The sequence below is a fragment of the Panthera uncia genome, unplaced genomic scaffold (genome assembly GCF_023721935.1).
Source record: "Panthera uncia isolate 11264 unplaced genomic scaffold, Puncia_PCG_1.0 HiC_scaffold_192, whole genome shotgun sequence".
In the NCBI taxonomy this organism is placed as follows: Eukaryota; Metazoa; Chordata; class Mammalia; order Carnivora; family Felidae; genus Panthera; species Panthera uncia.
Window position 1 is genome coordinate 61,147 of NW_026058602.1, and position 27,206 is coordinate 88,352.

General features: G+C 41.0%; 1 protein-coding gene across 2 annotated transcripts in view; it reads left to right on the plus strand.

Annotated features, from left to right (window-relative positions):
* LOC125917489 (transient receptor potential cation channel subfamily M member 6-like) overlaps positions 1-27,206 on the plus strand; it is a 65,534-nt gene that overhangs the window by 25,123 nt on the left and 13,205 nt on the right. For both annotated transcript variants that reach the window (XM_049623671.1, XM_049623672.1), the window contains 5 exons: positions 3,514-3,765; positions 5,378-5,552; positions 5,757-5,871; positions 9,711-9,904; positions 13,043-13,175. In XM_049623671.1, the coding sequence (XP_049479628.1) occupies positions 3,514-3,765; positions 5,378-5,552; positions 5,757-5,871; positions 9,711-9,904; positions 13,043-13,175 (869 nt within the window). The remainder of the gene's footprint in view (positions 1-3,513; positions 3,766-5,377; positions 5,553-5,756; positions 5,872-9,710; positions 9,905-13,042; positions 13,176-27,206) is intronic.

The following is a 27,206-nucleotide window of genomic DNA, read 5'->3' on the forward strand; positions in this document are numbered from 1 at the left end:
TTTTCTAATGCTTACTTATACTTTAAATTGCTCCTGGCCAAGACTGTGTATTCCTGAAACATTTGAAGTGCGATTATAAAAGGGCACTTATCTAAATGTGTTACATTGCAAAATATTTACTTGCCCATCCAAACGTGTATTTCATATACTTATTAAATATGTACATAGTTCCGCTTTCAAAAATCAAATCTTCCTTCAAATGATGAGGTTTCACCATTTTTTGTGAATGTGTAACAAAATATCCCAAAGTCTCTGATAGTAGCTTTGAGAGACTTTTAGCCATAGTCATGTCATTGAGAAAAAAATATTCAGTGTTTCTGTTCTTGGAAATCTCCAGCCGATGAACTCTTAGGGACAGGAGTAAAGCTAAGCAAACAGAACAGCAACGACACATAGTTAACAGACAAATGGAACAAATTAGCCACCTGGGTCTGCCCCCCCATAATGGACAGTGTTAGCAGTGAACACAGACGTTCTTGACTTGATGTCACATGGCTCGGTTATGATGTGCGTGTTTTACTGAAGCAGTGTCTTGTTATAAATGTGATGATGAAGAAGAAAAAAATGTAACATTTTTGGATCTTTTAAGAGTTGCAAAGAAAGAAAGTATCAGGGGGCAATATTACCAGTATCTATGGTGATTTAGTGTTTGGTCATCATGAAGCCAATGACAAAAAGGAAAAAAAAAGATTACTTGATAGAACAAATTTATTTAAATTATGTGTCTAAGTGGTCACCAAACATGCTTAGACTTTGAGGAATAAACTTCAAGAAATATAGAATTAACAGAATTTGCCTTAACTTTCTTATGTGCTTGCTTTTCTAAACTCTTTATCTCATAGGCAGCAGTACCCACCGTGCCTTCCCCAAATACCCATTGTATATACAATGACTACTGTGTAGTTAGAAGGGGTTTTTGCCATTCTCTGCATAGAACTCTACTGGGAGGGTAATGTACCAAGCTTAGGTAGAGCTCAGAAAGATCTGAAAATAGAGATTCAGGTTAAAGTAATATGATTCACTTCCTTGAGAATGAAAATGAGCGCACACACACACACGCACACACACACACACGCACACACGCACACACACACACACACACGCACACGTCCCTCGCTATTGATCTGGGGCTTTAATACATCTGTCGATCAGCTAGCACTACGTATTGTCACTGAAGCCATTAAAAGAACTGCACGGTCTCATGCATTGTTGGTGATTATGGAAACTGGTAATGCCTTTCTGATGGGCAATTTAGTAGCACTGTCACGGGTTTAAATGTGTATGCCCAGTGATTCTACTTCTGGGAATATATCTTAAGATAATAAGAACATTGGAAAAGATTACAAAGCTATTAATCCCTATGTGTCTATATATGTGTGTGCTTAGTGTGTCTTAATTTTTTGAAGATATTGGAAATCTAGGTTTAATATATATAGTTAAAAATGAAACATGCATTTCTTGAATGTCTACCATGTGTTAGTTTGAGTGCTGAAGATAAAAATGTGAACAGTCTTTCACTACAAGGACTCACAGTTGGACGATACTTTCCTGCTAACCAGGATGTTTTTATCAACATAAAATAAAACTCCCAGCAGAAGCTAATGTCACATTTTATTACATTCGAAAATGGACAGCTACTGATACTGCTCCTTGGTGTACTTGGGGCATGTGTTTTCTATGCTTACAGGGAGGGGAAAGTGTATGATTCTCTCTCGGTTTGTCGTTAGCCTGACGGTGTCCATGTCGCCATGGGCCGGGTTCCAGAAATTCTGGTCAGGAGCCAACAAGATGAGACAGTGCCCCCTTCCATGCATTTGGGAACAGCTGTCTTCATTGCTTTCATTAAATTCTAGCATAGAAAACTGTACATTCTTGTACTTTCCTTGAAATCAGGTTCTGCGTAAACGGAAGTTATATTTCCATGTTATCATGTTGAAGTTCCTTTGTGTCTCTGCTTGGCTCGGTTTGTGTCTACTTGGCATTCTCCATTACGACTCTCACTCATGTCCAGGGAATGTGTGTCCCCCTCATAGATGGCATATTTGGCATTCCTCATGCTGTTCACTTACACTGTGTTGGTGGAGATGCAGCCCCAGCCCAGCGTGCAAGAGTGGCTTGTTATCATTTATATCTTCACCAATGCCATTGAGAAGGTCAGGGAGGTGAGTCGTCCCTTCTACCTTTGTCTTCTCCACCTCTAGGAAGAGGTGTTTTGGGCTCGTGATGAAAACGGACAGATACAGCAAGGGTGGGGGCGAGACAGGCAATGCTGATCCTGATTTGCTTGGGATAGAAAGGGTATTTAGGGGAAGATCTCTGATCTCAACCCTTAATCCTTGCCAAAGACTTTCTGCTGGTTGCTTCTCTTTGAAAGCAGTTATTTTTAAAGATGTCCAAGTGTGTTTATCCGTCTTAGAGTGAGGCTATCTAATTGTTGTTAGACCCTCCAACTGTTTGATTTCCCAGAAGGTTTTTTTCTTTTTAATTAGATTGATTTTTATAGCCTACCATTACTGTACCTTGTCAGCCTCACTTTACAGTAGGCAAATAAGTGGCCAGAGTTGTGCAATAAGGAAAGAATTCATTGATGGCTTTTGAGTTATTTTCCTAAACACCTTTGAAAATTGAAACTGAAAATCCCTGAGGCAAGTAGTCCAAAAGACAAAACAAAACTTTCATTTTTGGTTTTGCAAGTGAGTCGCTTAAAAAAAAACCCGAGGTAACATTCACGCAGTTTCAACTATAATCACATGCAGCTATAAACTTTGTTTTACATGTCAGTGTATATGTGTCTCTATGTATATGCATTCACATACATTCGTTTTGTCCTGGAGCTAATATGATGAACACTGTATACTAAATGAATGTATTCTTAGTAATTATACCTGTATCGCCTGCTAGTCAGTATCGTGGAGTTTATAGAAAACAATTCAGGAGAAAAACCTCTGAATGCCACCATTTTTTATGCTTCGGGAAAAATAAGTTTATGACTTTACGTTTGAATTTGTCTGATATTCTTTTGCAGGGGTCATTTCTTACACTAGTGACTTCTAATGTGGCATTCTTAGTGATTTGTCAACGACTCACTAAGTAGTGGTAGCAGGACTCGATTACAGGATTCCTTGGTTTCAAACCAGTTTCCTCTGTACTGGCTCTCCCTCATGAAAACAGAAAGGTAGCTGTAATAGATCCACTGTAATACTGAGTTTTTAAATGTCTTGGTGGCCCCCTGTGTTAGCTTAGGATTAATGAAAGCTAGGAAAGCGTATTCTTTTTTGTTTTTTTTCTGGTTTGTTTTTCAAATAGCTGGTGACATTAAAACACATTTATAGAATCGTTTTAATAATTCATTGGCCAAGGATAACTGAAGGCTCTAAAATACCCTTGTGATCTAAGGTTTGGTGGGGTTCAAATTATTCTCTAAGCCAGCAATTGATATACCAAAGAACAGTATTATGAGCCCCTTGGGTCACACTCCATTCTTTAAATTTCCCTCTTTCTTTCTTCTTTTAGGTCTGTATTTCCGAACCTGGGAAGTTTACTCAAAAGGTGAAGGTATGGATTAGTGAGTACTGGAACCTAATAGAAACTGTGGCTATTGGCCTGTTTTCAGTTGGTTTTGGCCTTCGGTGGGGCGACCCTCCTTTGCACACAGCGGGAAGACTAATCTACTGCATAGACATCATATTCTGGTTCTCACGGCTCCTGGACTTCTTTGCCGTGAATCAACACGTAGGTCCATATGTGACCATGATTGCAAAAATGGTGAGTACGATCTGTTTGTGTGTTCTGGGGTCCTTTTTAATGACTTTACCTACTTTCATGGTTCACATCCAGTAGTTTAACCTTTAGAATTGTTTATAGAAGCACAGACATCGAGCTCATGTCGTCTCTGCTTTCTTTATAACCACAAACTCCTATTTAACAAATGTCCTTGCAGCGTATATTGGGTGGTTGCTTAGGAGACTCCACTCATTAGCCTTTTGGTTACGGCCAGAAGATATGATTGAATCAAATGTGTCTCTGAGCACAGTGATTCTCGAAGGTCAGATTTGTGTGAGGCTACCACCAGCAATATCTTCTGCTAACACTTTCAATGCATCTTTTTATCTCCTCACCCCCAGCCAACTCTTAAGTAGTACGCGTTATGGGCTACACTATGTTCTAAGTATTTGTACCTATTAACTCATTTAATCTTCAAAACAACGTTATAAGATAGGCACTCTTACTGTTGTCCACATTTTTCATACACGGAGATGGAGGTTAAGTAAATTTCCCCAGGGCATAAGTAGGGGAGTCAGGTTTCAAAGCTGGACCATCCGGCTCTGTCATCTGAGCCTGCTGTGCAGTTGGGTTAGCCTTCTCCAGCTGGCTTAGGGACCTGAGACCCACCCTCTAGGAAGTACTCTCCAGATCATCTTTGGCTTTTCCTTCTGGAATACTCACTGGCAGGGAAGGGGCAAGTTCTGGAGAGAGAAGGGTAGTGCTTGAACAAAGGAGAACAGGAGAGGGAGAACCTCTAGGACTCCAAAGACAGATTTTTCTTTCTTTACACTTTTATTTAAAATTTTTTTTTCTTTATATTTTTAAACCAGAAATGTCCTCTGGTCTTGGTGGCATTGATATTTATCAGATAGGTTGTGCTGAGGTAACTGATACATCTCGGTGACTTAGCACAAGTTATTTCTCCCTAATGCAAAGTTTAATGAGTGTTCATGGGGGCTGAGCTCTACCCTATAACTCAGGGATCCAGAATCCTTTTATCTTGTGACGGTGCCATGTCAACATAACATGGATTCCAAGGTCTCCTGTGGTGGGGAATGAGAGGGATGGAGAAAGTTTAACAGCTTTTAACTGTTCTGGGCAGGAATTAAAATAACTCACCGCCACTCCACAGGCTATCGGTTAGAATAGGTCATATGGTACCAGCTTTGTGGAAGGGAGGCTAAGAAATTCAGAGGAGCTCATGAAATACTCATGAAATAAGTGAACAAAAGGGTTGAATTGATGTACATTTAGTAAGTGAAATGAACATGACCTGATCCATTTCTCAGTCTCTAATCGATTCCCGAAGATAACCTTAGGGATAAGGGCTCCTTTGACCAATTTGAATACTCCCTATTTTTTGTTTAAGCACAGATTCTTCACCCTCAACACATCTATGTTTTTAGACAGACATTGACATGAAACATGCTACGGCAGAGAGAAGGAAATGGTTTAGCCAAAGGAAACCCAGCTAGTCATGGACTACGGCATTTTGGTCAATGACTAGACAGTCTTAATACTGGGAGGTGTGATTATGAATGCTGCTGGTGTTTGATTTGTTCTAAATTTAAAATCAGAGGTAAAGTTCTGGTTGTGCTGTGTTATTTTGCAGACCGCAAACATGTTCTACATTGTGATCATGATGGCCATCGTCCTGCTGAGCTTTGGAGTGGCACGCAAGGCCATTCTTTCACCAAAGCAACCGCCATCTTGGAGCCTTGCTCGAGATATTGTATTTGAGCCATACTGGATGATATATGGAGAAGTCTATGCTTCAGATATAGATGGTGTGTTGGGGATTTTGGCATCATTCAGAAATCAAGCCCTTGTAGATACTCAGAGTAAAAAAACAATCTGGAAAATATTCATCTGGATCTTAAAGATGTCAAAAATTTATGGTATTCTGCTAAGTTAATGTGATAAATATTTGTGTAGAACCGTAGGACTGTGATTCATCTTATCTCTCATTCTGTTAAATTCTTTATTTGTAGTTTGTGCAAGCCATCCGTCTTGCCCTCCTGGTTCTTTTCTTACTCCGTTCCTCCAAGCTGTCTACCTCTTCGTGCAGTATATCATCATGGTGAACCTGTTGATTGCTTTTTTCAAGTAGGTTATTTTAGTTAAATATGGTTATTTTATTTAAATCAAAATGGGGGCAGTTGTTTTGAGTAGATTCTCATATTTTGGGTATGTAACCTTTGGTTTTTGTGTGTGCCATTTTCTCCCCCTTTTCATTATGGTTTCAAAACATGGGCATGAAACTACTGGTAGGAAGGGAAGAGAGCACAAGAAAAGGAAAAAAAAAAAAACCCAATAAATGGAGAGAGTAATAAAAGCAGAATGAAAGGAGATCATGCATTGTAGTAAAGTATTAAGTTGGAATCACGGAAGAATAACTGTTGCTGAGATTAAAAGCTGACTGAGGGCTTCTTGATGACTTTTCGTTACTTGGCTCCAGTATGTCTTCCTCTTTGCTTCCTCTTTCTCCCTTTTCATTTCTTCTCGGTTTACTTTTCTGGATCATCTCCTTCTCCTCAACCTTTTCACCTTGGAACTTCCCTGGGCCCAGACCTTGCTCATCTTTTATTTACATTTCGTTTGGTGATCTTGGTCAGCTTCCTGTAATGCTGACAAATTCCAGTTTGTATTTCCAGCCCGAATCTCTCCCTTGAACTGCAGTCTTACAGCTCCAACTGCCCCCTTATCTGCTACCGGTTGGATGTATAATAGAATTCTAAAAATTCTAAATGTCCACCTGATCTCCTCTCTTTGCCAGCATGTACTTACTCTACTTGTCATCTTTCTCAAATCTAGGGAAAAGACCACAAGTTTTCCATCAAATCTCCATTTCCCCAGTTGTTCAGATCAAAAGCCTTGGAGTCATTCTTAATGCTACTTATGTCTCTACCTCTAAACTGCCAGGGACTCCTGTTGACTCTGCCTTCAAATAGATCATCAATCCAACCACCTCTTACCACCCCACTGCTACCGGAGAGCCTCCTACTTATTTCTCTGCTTCTGTCTTTGGCTCCTACATACTCTTATCAACAGTTGTCCCTAATGACTCTTTAAAGACATATGTCAGATGGTGTCACCACTCTGCTCCAAACCCTCAATGGTTCCCCATTTCACAATTCCTACCATGACCTAGAGAGCCCTGGTGAGTTGGTTTTCCTGCTGCTTTTAAAATCACACATCACACTACTCTTCCCTTAACCCTTTCCCCTCCAACCACACTGTCCCCCCCCCCCCAACACACACCCATAGGTTTTCAACCAGCACAGGTGTGTTTGCAGTTGCCGTTCCCTCTGCCTGGAGTGCTCTTCAGGTATCAGTGGGACCCATTCCCTCACCCCCTTCAAGCCTGTGCTCAAATGTTCCCTTTTTAATTAGACCTAACTTAAGGATGGCATTTGAAAGCACACCGCCCTTTCCTTCAGCCATCTCTTTACCTGGTTCCCCTTATTCTTCTTTCTTTGTACCCACTTGTGTATATACAAGTTTTATATTTTATATGTTTTTTTTTTTCCTGTTTGTCTTTTTTGTCTACTGGAATATAAGTGCCTCAAGGACAAGATATCGTATTGTCTTTTTTGCTGAAAAAATTTTCCCAAGTACCAAAAAGAGTGCATAAATATATTTGTTCAATGGTTAAAAGAAATCAAGTGAAGTGATGGGAGGAAACTAGTATTTTTTGAATGCCTCGTTTATGCCAGGCAGTGTGCTTAGTATTTTATTCATTGATTACCCCACTGAAGAGGGCAATATAAAAGAAGAGAAACCAATGCAGTGGAATATAAGTAAAGAAAATAGGGAAGCAAAGGGCTGGAGGGGAGCAAAATAAATCAGAATACTAAAAAAATGACTATTGTTGCAAATATATGGGAAGATGTACCTTTCTGTTTGTTACAAGCTTATGTAACTGTCATCTCTTTTAATCCCACCATTTTATAAATGTCTAACATATCCTGGTGTTTAGTTAGTATAGCTATTATTTATGACATTTCAAATAATACTTAGAGTGGGTATGAGATTTTTGCTTCTCAAAAATGGCAGGTGTCAAAAGAGAGGTTGAGAAATCCTCACATAGACAGTTGTCTCTCTCTAGAGATGGACAGCCTGAGGACCAATGAGCTGAGAAACCCCAGATATGACTACTTGTCCAGGTGCCCATTCTAAATTCTTCATAGCAAGAATTACAAAAAACTAAAACAAAAACAAAAAACAAAAAAACAAAAACAGACAAACAACCCCTCCCCCCCCACCACCCTGAAATACACTGTGAAGGTTCCCACCTGCTGGTGGACAGGCTGTAGTTACACTGGGAGTGACTGGCATTTAATCCTGGTGGTTCTCAAACCTGATGGTGCAGGAGAATCACCTGGAGGGCTTGCTGACACACAGATTGATGTTACGTCTCTGCTAGAGTTTCTGATTCAGTAGTTCTGGGCTAGGGCCCATGAATTTACATTTTTGACATGTCCTCAGGTGATGCGAATGCTGTGGTTCAGACCACACTTTGAGAACTATGTTAAAACCCAGTTTTCTATCTTTTGGGGCACCTGGGTGGCTCAATTAGTTAAGTGTCCGACTCTTGATTTCAGTTCAGGCCATGATCTCATGGTCGTGAGATTGAGCCCCACATCGGGTTCCGCACCGATAGAACAGAGCCTGCTTAGGATTCTCTCTGTACCCACCCCCTTCTCACAAAACCAAAGCAAACCCAGTTTTCTTTCTTTCTTTTTTTTTTTTAATTTTATTTTTTATTTTTAAAAATTTACATCCAATTTAGTTAGCATATAGTGAAACAATGATTTCAGGAGTAGATTCCTTAATGCCCCTTACCCATTTAGCCCATCCCCCCTCCCACAGCCCCTCCAGCAACCCTCAGTTTGTTCTCCATATTTATGAGTCTCTTCTGCCAAACCCAGTTTTCTATCTTTCCATCATCTACTTTATGGACTCTGTGAAACTTCCCCCTCCCTCTTATTCTGAGCTGGCTTTCTCCAGGATAGTTCTGGTTCCTTCTTTTTATGATCGCTCACATTTAGGGCTGCCTGTCTTTTTTTTGGCTAATTTCTCCTGTCCTACTCAAGTGCCACTTTGCCATCTTTCTCTATAAAAGCCAAACTTTATATTAGCCTGAGCGGAATGTTAAGGTAGACATTTCATTGTGTCCTCTCCCCGTACCTATCGTGTTATAGACTGAAAGTTAAGTAATTAGGGATGATATGGTGTTTTGGAGTAAGTGTACCACCTACCACAACTTCATGGACAGTTCCATAATATCAGTATTTACCCTAGTATCTACATATTAAAATTAATGTAATTAAAGGGATCATCTAAGGTAGCCTATTGATAAGGGATTATCTTCATTGTAAAGTTAATCTAAGTAATTTTGTTTAGTTTCTACATAGAAGGTGCCCTTATTGATTATTTTAGGGTGAATTCATTTTTCTTCCCTGTCGCTTCTTCATTACCGTTCTTTCCTTTGGGTGTGTTTTAACTAGGATTATTCTATCAGTTCTCATGTTTGACATGAGGAGAATCTCTTCATAAGGCTGATAATAGAGAGAAACATTAACAGTAGTTACTGTGAATGGTGAATTATGGACTGAAAAGAACTTCTTATGTGAGAAGAGATGGTGTACCAAGAAGAGTGTAAAGTTTCAGTTTCTGTTCATTGCATTTAAAACATTAGCATTTTCTCTCTGATTGTCATTCCTATTTTTTGTTTATTCTGATTAGCATATTTTACTGTAGAAGGTGATTAATGTATCTTTTTGGGTAGGAGAAGAATCACAAAGGCAATGGATATGATTTTTATTGGCTAAGGCTGGGAAGGTCAGGTGAACCAATCAAAAAGTTGGGAAGTAGAGAAAGGATCTGTGATGTTTCAGGATGCCATATTAACAAGTTATCCCTGTCTTAACTACAACTTGCAGTAACGTTTACGTGGATATGAAATCCATTTCCAATAAACTATGGAAGTACAACCGCTATCGCTACATCATGACTTATCACAAGAAGCCTTGGCTGCCACCACCTTTCATCCTGCTGAGCCATGTGGGACTCCTCCTTCGCCGTCTTTGCCATCATCGAGCTCCAAACGACCAAGACGAGGGTGATGTTGGATTAAGTAAGTTTTCATCGGTGGGGCACTGGGATGAGAGTAAGAGTGGAGATCCAACGTGAAGACACGCTGGAACATTGTCAGTTAAATTCCGGGCACAGGATGCAAGGCTCTCGGACTTCACTGATGATCGAGTGTCTGCTAAGGACTTGGGTCTAAGTAAATAGAGGACCTGCATCTGAGTAAATACATTGATTCCATCCTGTGGTTGTAGTACGTTTGCCAAGATTAACCGATACTTCGAAAGAAAGAAATGGGTAGGGACAAAATTTCCCCGTAAGTGTGCAAAGGCTTTCTGTCGCCTAGAAAACCTTGTTTTCTCTGCTTACTTGGAAAGGCATTAGAATAACTCCTAGGGAGTAGTCACAGTGACCCAGACTCATTTCCCTGTTGTGGAAGACAGGATTGACATAGAAAGGGATTACAAAAGGTCTTGTGGAGTAAGGGGGGAAGAGATAAGACAGCTTCACTTGTTAACCAGAGTCCTGATTCTCTGGTTCTCTAATCTACTGAGAATGGAGGTGATTCTGTATGAATGTTTCATTTTTCAAGAACAATTCAGGATGCGGAAATGTGGATTCTCATTTTTATATTTTTCTTTACTTTTCTCATGTATTTATGTATTCATTTATTTTGCAGTGCTTAAGTCTACATATTTTGAGAATCTCCTAGTTAATTTTGCTGATGCGCATCTTAACCTGAACGATATGACTGTCACACTAACTGTGATAATAGAACATTTCTTTTGCGGTTTTGCAGATCTTTTGGTAGTTCCTTCCAAGCAATTTCACAATTGGTGCCATGCCCATTTTTAGATAGTCCCTGAATATAAAGGAAACGGGTGGCATAAATCCACAATCCTTTATATCAATCCCTAAATCCAAAATACGCCTGAAAATGGAAAGCTTTTTTTCCCCCTTCTTACGTTAGAGACTCATTGGGATAAAAGAGGCTGATGGAACTAATGTGAAGCCATTTATTGTCTTTATCCCTTGTAGTGTGAATATTCATTGATTTTGCTGCAGAAATAATGTGTTGGATTTTCGGGTACTGCCCTAGCCTCAGTTAGGTATTTTACTGCACTTATGGTATATGTACTGTATTACCTTTCTAAATTGAGAAAAGGAAAATTCTGAATTCTAAAACACACTTGGTTCCAGGAGTTTCGGATAATGGATTGCGCACTATTTATACATTTCTATGGGCTTTTAGGGGGACAGGTGTCATTACAAGGTTGATAGGATGATATGCTTTTCTTCTTCCTGGTAATTGGCTCAGTGAAGTATTTTTCTCCTCTTGAGTCACTTCGGAGATTTATTTTTCTTTTCCATCCACTGCCCCCCAAGAGATTCAGCCTTTATAAGGAAGCCAAAGCACAAATGAAGTTAATTTAAAGGTTTATAATGATACTCTAAATTTTAGGCTTCTAACAGAGAGCCGTCCCAGGCCTGTCCGTGAACCTGCTGCAAGTGAACAGTAGAATGTGGACCACCTGAGAGATCCTGGAATTGGCTGGGGTTCGGCCACATTTGGGGCTTGCCTTCATCTGGGCTTATAGGGTGATTCCGGTATATAACGAAAGTAAATTTGCCGAAGCATGGAGGTGTGTTCATTCTGACTTCCGGAAAATTCTTGAATTTTTCTGAAACTTCTTCCCATCCTGTTTTGAAGATCGTTTGCATTTGGGGCTGCAGTGCCACCTGGCGGAGAGTCACAAGAACGCTCCACACATGCAGGCTGCACCTGTCACTGGGATTGGTCCTTGGGTTGTTTGCTCTTAGGAATCCACAGAAAGATTAAATCATAACAACTGTAAAGTTCCTCATTCTTAAGAGATTCTTTGATGCAGACAGGCATTTAGAGTTTGTGAGTGAGGATACTGTATTGTTTTTTTTTTAGTTCTGAGAGATTCTTTCATGCCATAAAATCAATATTTTTGCCTATTTTATTGGAAAATAATGGAATGTTTGCATTTCTAATAAGTTTGAGGGAACTCTATTTTTTCCCCTAAGTTAAGTGATACCACTGAAGGAAGAGAATGCACCAATTTTTACCCTTTTTGCAAAACCATTTATATATTTTCCAAGTATTAGAAACCTGCTCAAGAGCTAATGTATTTTTCTGTTAGATCAGAGTGAGAGCCAAGGTGGTAGATGGAAAGTGATCATCAAAGTCTGACACAGAATTGTTTCATAATATCATGAAGTGATGTGTCTTTTTGTGAGTTAATTATAATTATGTCAAGGAAGGTGGACAGCCTCAGCCACTGACTGGCAATAATGTTTCTGTTTCTAGTAGAGTAACTTAGTCCCATTTACCCGTGAACAACATTGGGGTTGGGATGTCAGCCCCCTGCATGGTCAAAAATCAGTATATAACTTTTGAATCCTCCCAAACTTTACTGATAGCCTATTGTTGACCAGAAGCCTTATAACATAGTTAATTAACACATACCGTGGATATTATATGTGCTATATACTGAGACTTATAATAAAGCAAGCTGGAGAAAGGAAAAGGTTATTAAGAAAATCTTACGGGAGAGAAACATTTACAGTATTTACCAAAAAATAGTATTTACTCTTTACTGAGGAAAAAAACCCACGTGTAAGTGAACTTATGCAGTTCAAACCATGTTGTACAAACTCAGTGTAACAACATGAAACTTTCTTACACTTGCTGGATTAATTTAACAGTCTTGGACTTCATCTAACCTTGATTTTAACCTACAGGTTACTTATTGTCATTTTGATAGACAAAACAGTTGGCAGAGGAGGGGGAGACAACCAGATTCTTTACCCATATGCATATAAATGTAGCAGATTTTTGTAAATGGGTAGAGACATTCTAACCTAGGAGCGTATTGAACAGAGTGTCTGTTCCACATGAGTCCTGTTCAAATTCCCATGCCTGTTTATACAACAAATAGGCAAGATCCAATCTGGTGTTTCTATTTGTTTCTACACACTGCCTCTCCATTAATATTAAGAATTTGGTGTGATAAAGCAGCAAAGTTTTATCACGCGAGCTCCAGTTCATCGAGTTTTCAACACAAGTGGAAGAAAAGCCCCACCTACTCAGTATCAGCTTCCTGTTAAAGGCAAATTACGATTTTTTTTTTTTAATGTGCCATACTTATTTACACAGAACTCTACCTGAGTGAGGAGGATCTGAAGAGACTTCACGACTTTGAAGAACAGTGTGTGGAAATATACTTCCACGAGAAGATGGAAAGACTGAATTACAGCTGTGAGGAACGAATCCGAGTCACCTCAGAAAGGTAAGAGATACATGTTTTTTCCAGCCCCCCAAACCTGATTCTACTAAAATGTCCAAAGAAGTAGAAAGATGTATTTTTAAAACCCAGAAGTTTAGATTCTCTAAACATTTTTTTTGTCAGTGTGTAATATTTATGGAATTGATGTGTATTCCTTGAGGACCTACTATGTGTGTTCCAGACGCTCTTCCATTCACCAGTGATGAATGATGAAGAAGAGACAAGAGTCCCTGCCTTTGTAGGACTTGTGTTCTGGTGTGTGCAGGCAGACCAGTAAGAGGGCGGGGGTGAAGAACACATAAGAAACAAATACAAATATGTAATTCAATGTCAGACAGTTAAATAGAGAAGAAGAAAAATAAAGTTGCATAAGGGAATAGAAAATGACGTTGGGGAGGGGTCTGCCAGAGTTGGGGGTTGGGTTGGACTCCTTGGGGTAGTCTGGGGCAGGGAGGTCACTGCAGAGTCGCAGAGGGGGGACCTGAGAGGGGAGGGCCAGGCAGAGACACCCAGGGGGATGGCACACCCGATCGAAGGAACAGCAAATGCAGGTGCCTGAGGCAGCAAGGTGCGTCCATGAGCAGCAGGTAGGACTGGAGAAGGTCGAGGGCTGCGTCCTGGTTGCACTGGGGAGATGAGGACAGGTGAGGTTCTCTTGTTTTGCTTTCGTATGGAGATAACAAAATAAACGCGTGTGGTCCTGGAAATGATTCACCAGCAAGGGAGAAGCTGCAGAAACAGGAGGGAGGAGGTGATTTGCTGAAGTGCAGTCCCCGAGGAACGGTTTACTGTAGAAGCTGGGCATCTCCCTCAAACAGGGCGCCCGGAGAGAGTACGGCCAGTGTTCAGGAGGATGCGGGCACACAGCTGTCGAGGCCAGGGGACCATCTGATGGTGCCTGTGGGTATGTGTGATTTGGGGGGTCCGTGCAGGGAGGCCACTGAGAGATTTGAGGAAAGAGAAAATGTATTGGAGAAAGTGAACATACTCAGAAACTGTGGGATCAAAGCCATCATGGCTGTACTGATAATTGTGCATACATGGCATTGTGTTAAAATATGGAAGACTGCATTGTTATATGCATTTTTTTAAAAAAACAACAACACAGAATTGTTTTTGTAGCCAAAGCAAATTGACAGAAGTTAAAGGCGTTCCTTCATTTTCAAATACACACGGACCTGGCTATAAAATGTTATACCTGGGGCACCTGGGTGACTCAGTCAGTTAAGCATCTGACTTTTGATTTTGGTCCAGGTCACGATCTCACGGTTTGTGGGTTTAAGCCCCGTGTTGAGCTTTGCGCTGACAGCATGAAGCCTGCTTGGGATTCTCTCTCCCTCTCTGTCTGCCCCTCCCTGCTCATTCTCTCTCTCCCTCTCTCAAAAAATAAATAAACAGCTAAAAAATAAAATGTTTGAAAAATATTTTTTTAATGTTTATTGAGAGACAGAGAGAGACAGAACATGAGCGGTGAAGGGGCAGAGAGAGGGGGACACAGAATCCGAAGCAAGCTTCAGGCTGTTAGCAGTCAGCACAGAGCCCGATGCGGGGCTCAGACTCACGAACCGAGAGATCATGACCTGAACTGAAGTCAGACGCTCAACCAACTGAGCCACCCAGATGCCCCAAAATAAAATGTTATACCTAATAATGCATATATTTTTTTCTGATATCCAAATGGATAGAAAGTGAATCCTTAATTGAATTACACAAAGAACTCTGTAAATGGTTCACTATGGGTATTTCTGCACTTTTTTTTAATGTTTATTAATTTTTTGAGAGATAGAGACAGAGAGTGAGCTGGGGAGGTGCAGAGAGAGGGAGACATAGAATATGAAGCAGGCTCTAGGCCCCGAGCTGTCAGCACAGAGCCCAGCGTGGGGCTAGAACTTACAAACCATGAGATCATGACCTGAGCTGAAGTCAGATGCTCAATCAACTGAGCCACCCAGGTGCCTTTTTCTGCACTTGTCAGTTGATACCATATTATGTAGATATGTACTTAGGTGGCTGATTGAATTTCAGACCAAATTTTATATTGAGAACAAAATATCAAATAGAATTGGGTTTTGAGCCCACAAAATTTTATTTTCCTTAAATAATATCTTTAGGCCGGAGCTTGATGACCTTCTCTTACCTTGTTCCTCTTCTTCACATTCTGCCTCGTTATTGATATGCTCACTGAGTTCCATGGGCCAGCCTGGCTCTCAATCTTCCAGAAGACACATACCCAGATAGGAGTTTATAGAGCCAGGATGAAGGCCTGCGTCTGCCATTTGCTAGCTGTATGTAAATTGGGCCAATTTACTCTGGGTCTTTGTTTTCTTATTTGCAAGATGTACACAAAAATAGATATACCCCTTAGAGGTGTTGAGGATTACATGAGGTAACACAGATGGACTGTGTGGCAGAGTGCTGGTCAATAGTAAGGATATGATGCAAGTAAAACTAGGCTCTGGGGTGCTCAGATGGCTCAGTTTGGTCAAGCATCTGACTTCAGCTCAGGTCATGATCTCACAGTTTGTGGGTTCAAGCCCCGTGTCGGCATCGATGCTGACAGCTCGGGCCTTGGAGCCTGCTTCAGATTCTGTGTCTCCCTCTCTCTCTGCCCCTGCCCTGCTCACACTCTGTCTCTCTCCGTCTCAAAAATAAATAAACATTTTTAGAAAGGCTCTAAAAAGCTATGAGTGTGATTTCTTTTTAAATACATCTTAACAGGGGCACCTGGGTGGCTCAGTCGGTTGAGCCTCCGACTTCGGCTCAGGTCATGATCTCACAGTTTGTGGGTTTGAGCCCCGCGTCGGGCTCTGTGCTGACCTCTTGCTCAGAGCCTGGAGCCTGCTTCAGATTCTGTGTCTCCTTCTCTCTCTGCCTTTGCCCTGCTCATGCTTTGTCTTACTCTGTTTCTCAAAAATAAATAAATGTAAAAAAAAAAAAAATTAAAAAAAATACATCTTAACAGAAGACCATGGGGGAGGGGAAGAACAAAAAAGTTAGAGAGGGAGGGAGCCAAACCATAAGAGACTCTTAAAAACTGAGAACAAACTGAGGGTCGATGGGGGCGTAGGTGGGAGGGAAAAGTGGGTGATGGGCATTGAGGAGGGCACCTGTTGGGATGAGCACTGGGTGTTGTATGGAAACCAATCTGACAATAAATTTCATATAAAAAAAATAAATACATCTTTTCTTTTAAACCTTCAAAGGGGAATAAATAGATAAGATGACCTCACTGCCCTAGGCTATGAATGAGGACAAGGTCATGGAGAGTCCCTTACTTTATACTATAAACTAAGGAAGGATTTTTAGGTGGTCAGATATGGGCAGATTTACTTTCTAGGCAGATTCCCTCAGTTACAGTGTGGATTTAAGGTGTCAGAATTGGAAATATGGAGGCCATTTGAGAGACTGATGCAGCAGGAGGATGAGTCCCAAGGGCTAGCCAAAGTAGCCATGATGGGGTTGAAAGGAGGTGTCTTAGTCTGTTCAGACTGTAGAGTGAAGTACTATAGGCTGGGTGGCTTGTAAGCAGCAGAAAGTTACTGCTTACAGTTCTGGAGGCTGTCCAAGATCGGCGTGCCAGCACGGTGTGGGTGACAGTCCCCTTCTGGGTTGTAGACTCCATGTTGTAACCTCACATGGTGGCGGGGGTGAGGGAGCTCTGTGGGTTCTCTTTTATAAAGCCACGAATTCCATTCATGAGGGTTCCACCTTCCTGACCTAATCACCTCCCAAAGGCCCTACCTACTAATATCATCACTTTGGGGGGTTAGAATGTCAACCTGAATCTCAGGGACACACAAACATTCAGACTGTAGCAGAAGGGATGAACGAAGACACGTTTAGAAAGGGCAGTTGATGAGGGGAGTTAGGGATTGGACATGCAGCCGAGGGAGAGGGTGGAGTCGAGGATGACTCTCAGATCTGTAGCGGGGGTAATTAGGTGAAAGGTGGCACCACCATGATTGAAAAAAAAAATGTGCAAAAGACACGGGGAGGGGGGCAAGTGATGAGTTTTAGCTTTGTTGAGTTTTAGCTTTAGCTTTGTCAAGTTTTAGTTTTGTGGATTCTTATGGCACATTTAGCCAGAGATTTCTGGGAGGTTTTAGATGTGAGGGTAGGAAGTCCTGGGGTAAAGATTGAACTGGACAGGGAGATTTGGGAGTCACCTGCCCCTTGTGAGAAAATAAAACCATGACCTAGGAAGTGAGTATGCCCAGGAAGCAAGAAGAGTAAGGAAACTCAGGGGGGTGAGGGTGGTTCCATGAGGGGGGCCCTGACAGCTGTATAATGGACCAAGGAATAGGAGCTCATGGAGAAAACGAGCCAGAATCTATCAGAGGAGAATAGGGACAACTAGGAAATGGTAGTGTTGTGAGCCAAATGAATATGGCATGAAAACCTGAGAAGCGGACACTTATGAACAAGTAATTCAATGATGGTGGTGGTGGTGGTGGTGGTGGTGGAAGTAAGCCTAACACCATTCGTCATCATGTACCATTATATGCTTCTTGGTTGTTTCCCTTGAGATTTGCGTAGAGAAGGATTAGAAGCTAGATGGGTATGTGGCTTCTGAAAACTATTCCAGAGGCTTCCATGGGCTCTAGAATTCGATTATGGAGGCCCGGGTTTTCAGAACATCATCCACCGATTTTCCCTGTTGACAGAGCTGCCTCAACAGCCCTTGTTTACACGGCTGGCCTTGTTGCAGTAGCCCCTGGGGAGCTTGCCACAGAGGTATGGGAGGGAGGGAAGAATACTTTCCCGAGATAGCTGAGCCAATAGTTTGAAGAGGGAGGGAAATGAGATTAGGAGGGGATTTGCATGGGCCCTTACCCGTAAAGAAGAGATCACCTATCTATCTACTTACAGAATTCAGTGAGTTGTGATACTAGAAAAAGAGAAGTATTAAGGGCTGTTTTATGTCTTCCTTTACTGGAAAACTGGTTATTTTTGACCCTAGTGCTATAAACCAGCACTTCCGTCTCTCTGTTCTATGGGGTACTAGTTAATTGGGTATTTTTCCATATTAAGCATGTTATATTTGGGAAATACTACATTTTATTTTGTTTTTTTTTTTAAGTTTTTGTTTAGATTTTGTTTAAAGTTAACATATAAGGTAATATTGGTTTCAGGAGTAGAAATCAGTGATTCATCACTTACGTATAATACCCAGTGCTCATCACAAGTGCCCTTCTTTAATGCCTGTCACCCATTTAGCCCATCCCCTGCCCACCCCCCTTCCAGTAACCCTCAGTAGTTCTCTACAGTTAAAAGTCTCTTATGGTATGCCTTCCTTTTTTTCTATGTTCATTTGCTTTGATTCTTAAATTTCACATATGAGTGAAATCGTATGGTATTTATCTTTCTCTGATTTATTTGCCATCCACATCATGGCAAATGGCAAAATTTCATTCTTTTTGATGGCTGAGTAATATTTCATTGTATATATATTCCACGTCTTCATTATCTATCATCGTTTGATGCACATTTGGGCTCCTTCCATAGTTTGGCTATTGTTGATAATGCTGCTGTAAACATCGGGGCACAGCCCCTTCAAATCAGTATTTTTGTATCCTTAGGGTGAATACCTAGTAGTGCAATTGCTGGGTCATAGGGTAGTTCTATTTTTAACTTTTTGAGGAACATTCATACTATTTTTCAGAGTGGCTGCACCAGTTTGCATTCCCACCAACAGTGTGAGAGGGTTCCATTTTCTCCACATCCTTGCCAACGTCTGTTATTTCCTGTGTTGTTAACTTTAGCAATTCTGGCAGGTGTGAGGTGGTAGCTCATTGTAGTTTTGACTTGTATTTCCCTGATGATGAGTGATGTTGAGCATCTTTTCATGTGTCTGTTAGCCATCTGGATGTCTTCTTTAGAAAAATGTCTATTCATGTCTTCTGGCCATTTCTTAATTGGATTATTTGTTTTTTGGGTGTTAAGTTTGATACGTTCTTTGTAGATTTTTGGATATTAACCCTTTGTCAGATATATCATTTGCAAATATCTTCTCCATTCTGTAGGTTGCCTTTTAACTTTATTGATTGTTTCCTTCTCTGTGCAGAAGCCTTTTATCTTGAAGTCCCAACAGTTTGTTTTTGCTTTTGCTTCCATTACCTCAGGAGATGTGTCTAATAAGAAGTTGATACGGTTGATGTCAAAGAGGTTGCTGTCTGTTTTCTCCTCTAGGATTTTGATGGTTTCCTGTCTCACATTTACATCTTTCATCCATTTTGAATTCATTTTTGTGTGTGGTGTAAGAAAGTGGTCCAATTTCATTCTTCTGCTTGTTGCCCCAGTCTTCCTGGTGCCATTCGTTGAAGAGACTCTCTTTTTTTTCCATTGGATAGTCTTTCCTGCTTTGTCAAAGATTAGATGACTTTGTAGCTGTGAGTCCATTCTGGGTTTTCTATTCTGTTCCATTGATCTATGTGTCTGTTGTCGTGCCAGTGCCATCCTGTCTTGATCACTACAGCTTTGTAATGTAGCTTGAAATCTGGAATTATGATGCCTCCAGCTTGGCTTTCTTTTTCAGGATTGCTTTGAGTATTCAGGGTCTTTTGTGGTTCCATACAAATTTTAGGATTGTATGCTTTAGCTCTGTGAGAAATGCCAGTGATGTTTGATAGGAATTGTATTCAATGTGTAGATTGCTTTGGGTAGTATAGACGTTTTAGCTATGTTTGTTCTTCCAATCTATGAGCATGGAACATTTTTCCAGTTGTTTGTGTGTTCTTCAGGTTCTTTCATAAGTATTGTATGGTTTTCAGAGTACAGATCTTTTACCTCTGTGGTTAGGTTTCTTCCTAGGTATCTTATGATTTTTGGTGTAATTGTAAATGGGATCCATTCCTTGATTTTTCTTTCTGTTGCTTCATTATTGGTGTATAGAAATGCAACAAACTTCCGTATGTTGATTTCATATCCTGTGTGTCTGCTGAATTCATGTATCAGTACTAGCAGGTTTTTTTGGTGGAGTTTTTCAGGTGTCTACATAGAGTATCATGCCATCTGTGAAGAGTGAGAGTTTGACTTCTTCCTTGCCAATTTAGGTGCCTTTTATTTCTTTTTGTTGTCTGATTGCTGAAGTTAGGACTTCCACTACCGTGTTAAATAACAATGGTGAGAGTGGACATCCCTGTCTTGTTCCTGACCATAGAGGAAAAGATCTCGGTTTTTCCCCACTGAGGATATTATTAGCTGTGGGTCTTTGTATATGCCCTTTATGATGCGGAGGTATGTTGCCTCTATCCCTACTTTGCTGAGGGTTTTTATCAAGAATGGATGCTGTATTTTGTCAAATGCTTTTTCTGCATCTATTTACAGAATATTAATGTGGTGTATCCTGTTGACTGACTTATGAATGTTGAACCACCCTTGTGGTCCAGGAATAAATGCCACTTAATTGTGGTGAATAATTCTTTTAATGTACTGTTGGATTCAATTTGCTAGTATCTTGTTGAGAATCTTCACCTCTTTGTTCTGTAATTCTCCTTTTTTAGTGGGAACTTTGTCTGGTTTTGGAATCAACGTAATGCCTCATAGAATGATTTTGGAAGTTTTACTTCTATTTCTATTTTTTGGAACAATTTGAGAAGAATAGGTATTAAATCTTCTTCAAATGTTTGGTAGAATTCCTCCGGGAAGCCATGTGGCCTTGGACTTTTGTTTGTTGGGAGATTTTTGATTGTTGATTCAATTTCTTTGCTGGTTTTGGGTCTGTTCAAATGTTCTATTTTTTCCTGTTTCAGTTTTGATAGTTTATATATTTCTAGGAATTTAGATTGCCCAATTTGTTGGTTCATAGTATTCTCCTATAACTCTTTGTATTTCTGTGGTGTTGGTTGTGATCTCTCCTCTTTCATTCGTGATTTTGTTTATTTGGGTCCTTTCTCTTTTCTTGTGATAAATCTTGCTAGGGGTTTATCAATTTTATTAATTCCTTCAAAGAACCACCAGCTCCTAGTTTTATCCATCTGTTCTACTGGTTATTTTGTTTGTTTGTATGTTTCTATATAATTTATTTCTGCTCAAATATTTATATTTTCCTTCTTCTGGTGGTTTTAGACTTTATTTGCTATTCCTTTTCTGGCTCCTTTACGTGTAAGGTTATGTTGAGTATTAAAATTTAAGACTTTTCTTTATTCTTGAGGAGGACCTGTATTGCTATATAATTCCCTCTTATGACCATTTTTGCTGCATCCCAAAGGATTTGGAGTGTTGTGTTTTCATTTTCGTTTGCTTCCATGTATTTTTTTTTTCTTCTTTACTTTCCTGGTTAACCCATTCATTCTTTAGTAGGATGTTCTTTAACTTCCATGTATTTTTGGTCTTTCCAAATTTTTTCTTGTGGTTCATGTTAAGTTTCATAGCATTGTGGTCTGAAAATATGCAAGGTATGATTTCAGTCTTTTTGTACTTGTTGAAGCCTTATTTGTGAGTCAGTATGTGATCTATTCTGGAGAATGTTCCATGGACACTTGGAATGAAATGTTCTGAATATATCTGTTAAGTCCATCTGGTCCAGTGTGTCATTCAAAGCCATTGTTTCCTAGCTGATTTTCTGCTAGATGATCTGTCCATTGCTGTAAGTGGGGTGTTAAAGTCCCTAATTTTCCCTTAAGTCCCAAATTTTCCTACCAAGTTTCTGTGGTGAGATCTGCTGCAAGCCTGATTTGTCTTCCCTTGTAGGTTAGGGACTTCTTTTCCTTTGCTGCTCTCAGGATTCTTTCCTTATCTCTGTATTTTACAAATTTTCCTATGAAATATCTTGGTGTTGGCCTGCTTTTGTTGATTTTGATGGGAGTTCTTTTTGCCTCCTAGATTTGGATGTCTGTTTCCTTCCCTGATTTTTTTTTCCCTCTCTTTTTCTGGGACTGCTATGATACAAATGCGATTATGCTTAATGGAGTCACTGAGTTCCCTAGATCTACATTTGTGATTCAGTATTGTTTTTTCCCTCTTCTTTTCAGCTTCATTATTTTCCATAATTGTATCTTCTCTATCATGTATTCGTTCCTCTGCTTCTTCCATTCTTAGGGTCAGTACATCCAGTCAGTCTGACTAGTGTTTAGGTCTCTTATCTCTGTGGTAAGGGACTCCCTGGTGTTCTCCATGCTTTTCTCAAGGCTGGCTAGGATTCTTATGATTGTTGTTTTAAATTCTGGCTCAAGCATATTCCTTACATCTGTTTTGATTAGATCCCTGGCCATGACCTCTTCTTGTTCTTTCTTTTGGGATGAATTCCTCCATCTTGGCATTTTTGTCTAGGCCTCTGTCTTCTGTGTGTTAGGAAAGCCTGTTATGTTTCCTGCTCCTGAAAATAATGGCTATATTAAGGAGAGGTCATGTACTGCCCAGGGCCTGGGGCGTTAGGAAGTGTTTGTGGCGTATGCTGTGTGCACTCTGCTGTTGTGTTTTGGCTGCTCTTTCCCTCAGGTCAGTCTTCTGCAGAGTTTCTTCTTGTCTGCAGTAGGAAGTATTACCACCTTGTCCATTGTGCTCCAGGTTTTAACTAGGTGTGTTTTGGTCTCCTTGTTAAAAGAAGCTAGATCCTATTTCCCCTGTTGCTGAAACTTTGCAGCACTTTCTGGCAAGTAGACTTGGTGCATGTGGGAGGTTTGTGCTGGTCTTCTGGGGGAGGGGCCCGCTGCAGCTCTGCCTCTCGGGCACACTTGCCCTGGCTCGGAAGCACCTGCAGAGTGCAGGGGGCAGGGCTTCACATAAGCAAGGCTCAAGCCTCCACCGTGGGTTTTGGGTCTCCGAAGTCTGTCCACGCTGATGGGAGGAGTGAACAGCGGCATCAGCCTGCTTTCACCCCAGAGGGGAGTTCGTGCTGCTGCTGTTCAGGAATCCCTCCCAGAAGACTTAACCATCTCCCCTCTTTTATCCCAGGCTTCTGTCAGATCCCTGCCTTCACCCTGTCTGTGTCCAAGCCCGTCTGCCCATGTGGCAGCACAGTGCTCCTGTGTTTAATTCAGGCTCGCTGCTTGGGTTTCAGAAATCCAACTGTTAGAGACCCGGCACGGCAGGGACCCACCTTGATAACGGGGGGGGGGGGGGGGGTCTTGCTGCGCCCTGGCAGGTGCCGGTTTGTCCCAGAAGGGCAGTTCCTTGAACACGCAGGGGCTTGGGGTCTGTGGTAAAGTGCAGCAAAAAGGCGGCATCCGGGTCAGGCAGGCATCTCTGCTCGTATGCCGATGAGCAGGGCGGCTCGGTGGTGCCTCCTGGCTCTTTCGTTCCCGGAGAGGCAGTGCTGCCTCTCCCAAATGCACTCGACGAAGGGGGACTTTCTCTCCCAGGGTGACCCAGGGGATACTCAGAAACCACTGTCTGCTTCGGGCCTCTGCCCTCCTCCACAGGAGCACCTCTGTGCCTGCCAGGCTCTACCCTGGCCATGCCACAGACTTCTCAAACTTCAGACTGAGTTCCGCTGCCTTGTAAAAACTTGTGATAATCAGCCTCTCTTGCTTTCCCCGTCAGTGGTTACGGGGACGTGTTTTTCTGGTGCAATGCCCTGTGTCCTAGTCTCTTTCTCTCTCTTTCTATCTCCTGTCCCTGACCGCAACTCCCTTCCCTCTGCAGCGCTGGCAATTCTTCTCTCCCCCAAATCGTGTCTCTGTACCTCCTGCCTTCCATGATGTGGCCTCTTTTGCTCCTCAGATAGATTTCCTGGGTGTTCAGAATGGTTTGATATTTAGCTAGCTGCATTTGAGGGACAAGGCAAGCACAGGGTCCTTCCTACGATGCCACCATCTTACCTGGAAGGGCTGCATTTTAAAACAAGCCACGTGGCGACTCAGGAGAGTTACCACTTAAGCAGGTCCTGTCAGTATTGTGCTGTGAAACCTTACTGAGGAACATTTGTGAATACCTCCCAGCGTGGGAAACTTTGGTGTAATTTGTTTAACCCTTCCTAGGCCTCAAAGGCCCCCGTGAGAACTTTGTCTAGATCCCCAATGAGTTGCCCAGAGGTGCCGGAGTGCAGGGGTTAATGCCACTGGATGTGGAGTCAGACCGTCTGGGTTTGAAGCCTCCCTCTATCCCCAACCATTTGACCGGCTCCACCTCTTTTATGAAAAGGATAAAAGTAATGCCTACATTATAGGGTTGTTATGCAGATTAAATAAAATAATTATGTAGAGTCTAAAGTGCCTGGCACATAGTGAGCACTCGGTGAATATTACGATTATCATGATGGTTATAATTATACTTCTTATAACCTTATTTTATTAAAACATCTTGTTCAAAGACCCACAGTTAAACAATAACCATACCGGCCTTCCCTTGGGGAAGGAAAAAAAGAAAAAGTTAGAGAGGGAGAGAGCCAAACCATAAGAGACTTTTAAAAACTGAGAAGAAACTGAGGGTTGATGGGGGGTGGGAGGCAGGGGAGGGTGGGTGATGGGCACTGAGGAGGGCACCTGTTGGGATGAGCACTGGGTGTTGTATGGGAAAAAGTTTGGCAATGAATTTTATATTAAAAAAAAAACCTTGCACAGGGGAAACTAAACTTACAAGAATTTATGTTACATGTAAGAACGACTGAAAGTTTAGATTAAATTAATGCAGTTGGTGGCTGAGGAATATAATCAAAATATGTTTCACAGGACATAATGCTTTGAAATAAACAGTGCCCATAAAAGCAAGAGGACCCGACGTGAGGGTGACCAGGTTATTTGTCTAACAGGTCTCTATTGTAGCGTGTTACCTGTCGCCGTGAATGGTTGCTGGCTTCTATTGTATCCGTTCGATGGGACTGCTGCTAATGGAACTTAATGAGCCTCCATTACTGCTGTTCAGACTGTACTGTTTTTGAATCAGATGAAACAGTGCGCTAGATGGAGAGGCTCTAATTAAGCATATTTGGAAAGGGATATACATATATTTTGTGCTCTTTCCGTCATCATCCCTGCCAATTCTAGTTTTGCAGGCTCCAGAGGGTCAGGAAGCATTTATGAAGCCTCTATTGAGTTACAGAAGTTGAATTCTATAGCAGAAGTAAGAAAGAGAGGGGTCCACCCACATGTAACAAACACAGAAAATACCACCCTCTTTATTGTTTAATTCCTATCTGCTAAGCTCCCAGAAAGAAGTGGAGGATGTCTCGATCCATGTGACTTGAGGTATATTCTAGAGAGGGAAAGTCTCACACTATTTTGGCAAGTGCTTGTTGCACCCGAATGCTAAATTCTCCATAGTATAATCACTGCTTCTTCCAGTCCCCACATAAGACTGGGGATCATTTTTTGTTTTTTAAGTTTATTTATTTATTTTGAGAAGGAGAGAGAGAAAGATGCAGGGAGAGAGAGAGAGAGAGAGAGAGAGAGAGAGAGAGAGAGTCAGTCCCAGGCAGGCTCTGTGCCGATAGCAGGTGCAGGGATTGATCTCATGAATCATGAGATCATGACCTGAGCTGAGATCAAGAGTCAGATGCTTAACTGGCTGAGCCACCCAGGTGTCCCTCCTGGGGATCATTTTTAATTCATGCACATGGTCGTGTCAGCCATGAAATTGGATAAGATTCCCTCCCTTGATGGTTTTTTTTTTTTCTTTAACTTTATTGACTGATTGAGATCGAGAGAGAGAGAGAGATTGATTATGAGTGAGTCAGGGAAGGGCAGAGGGAGAGAGAGAATCTTAAGCAGGCTCCATGCCCAGTATGGAGGCTGACATGGGACTCAATCTCATGACCATGAGATCATGACCTAAGCCAATATCAGGGGTCAGACACTTAGCCAACTGAGCCACTCAGGCACCACTATTTTATTTCTGTTTATCAAAGATTTTCATTATAGAGATTTGCTCAGAATATTCGCTTATCCAAATAAAAGAATAAAACAGGGAAAGAAAAGAAAGAAAATATGTCATAAGCCAGAGCCCACTCTGAAAATGTTCTTTTTTCCATTTTGTCATATATGTATGTATGTGTATATGTACTTTTTTTTTTTTTTTTTTTAGTTAAAATTATACAAGTTTGGGGGCACCTGGGTGGCTCAGTCAGTTAAGTGACCAACTTCGGCTCAGGTCATGATGTTGCAGTTCGAGGGAGCCTCACATCGGGCTCTGTGCTGACAGCTCGGAGCCCGGAGCCTGCTTCCGATTCTGGGTCTCCCTCTCTCTCTGCCCCTCCCCCACTTGCACTCTGTCTCTCAAAAACAAAGAAACTTAAAATAAATAAGTAAATAAGTAAATAAATAAATAAATAAAATCATACAAGTTTGTATTTTACTCCCTTCCCTCCTTACACATCCAAAACGTTTCTTCAATAAGTAAAAACGTTATGTATAAACATAATTTTACATTTACTTTTGCTTGACTTACAAAGTGTTTATATCAAATTTAAAAGTGTACAACAGAACATAACAACATCCCATCCCCATGCCTACCATCAGAAATAGCCAAAGGAAATTACTATTAACAATGTAAACATGATTTTAACGGCTGCATGATATTCTATCTCATAATGTAGAGAATATCTCTATCACCTTTAGCATAGTGAAATTATAGCCTCTTTATGTACATTGCCTAATTGAACGGCCCAGTGTGGCATCCTTGTCCCCATAGAGTTATTTTAATCATTTGCGAGGCTAAAAAAATGTTGTTACAGTGTAGATGAGCTCATCGTTGTTTTCATTTCCATTTCTCTGCATACCTAATGAGTGTGAATATTTTACCATATTTCCTTATCTTTTATATTTTGTCTTTTGTGAATTGTCTGTTCACATCCTTTGGGTTCTTCTTAATTTTTTCTCCATAACAATTCATAAAAGTTTTGATTTATCGAAGGATACAAACACCTCATCATATTTGTTAGAATAATCTCCAACTTACCATTTATTTTGAAGTGTTATATTTTTATGTGTAGGAGTTTATTTTTTGTAACCAAGTCTGATACATTTTGTAATTTATTGTATTAATTGTTAAGCTTAGAAAGATGGAAGTAGTTTCCTAAGCTGCCATAATGAAGTACCAAAAATTGGGTGTCTTATAACAGCAGAAATTTGTTGTCTCACCATTCTGGAGGTTACAAGT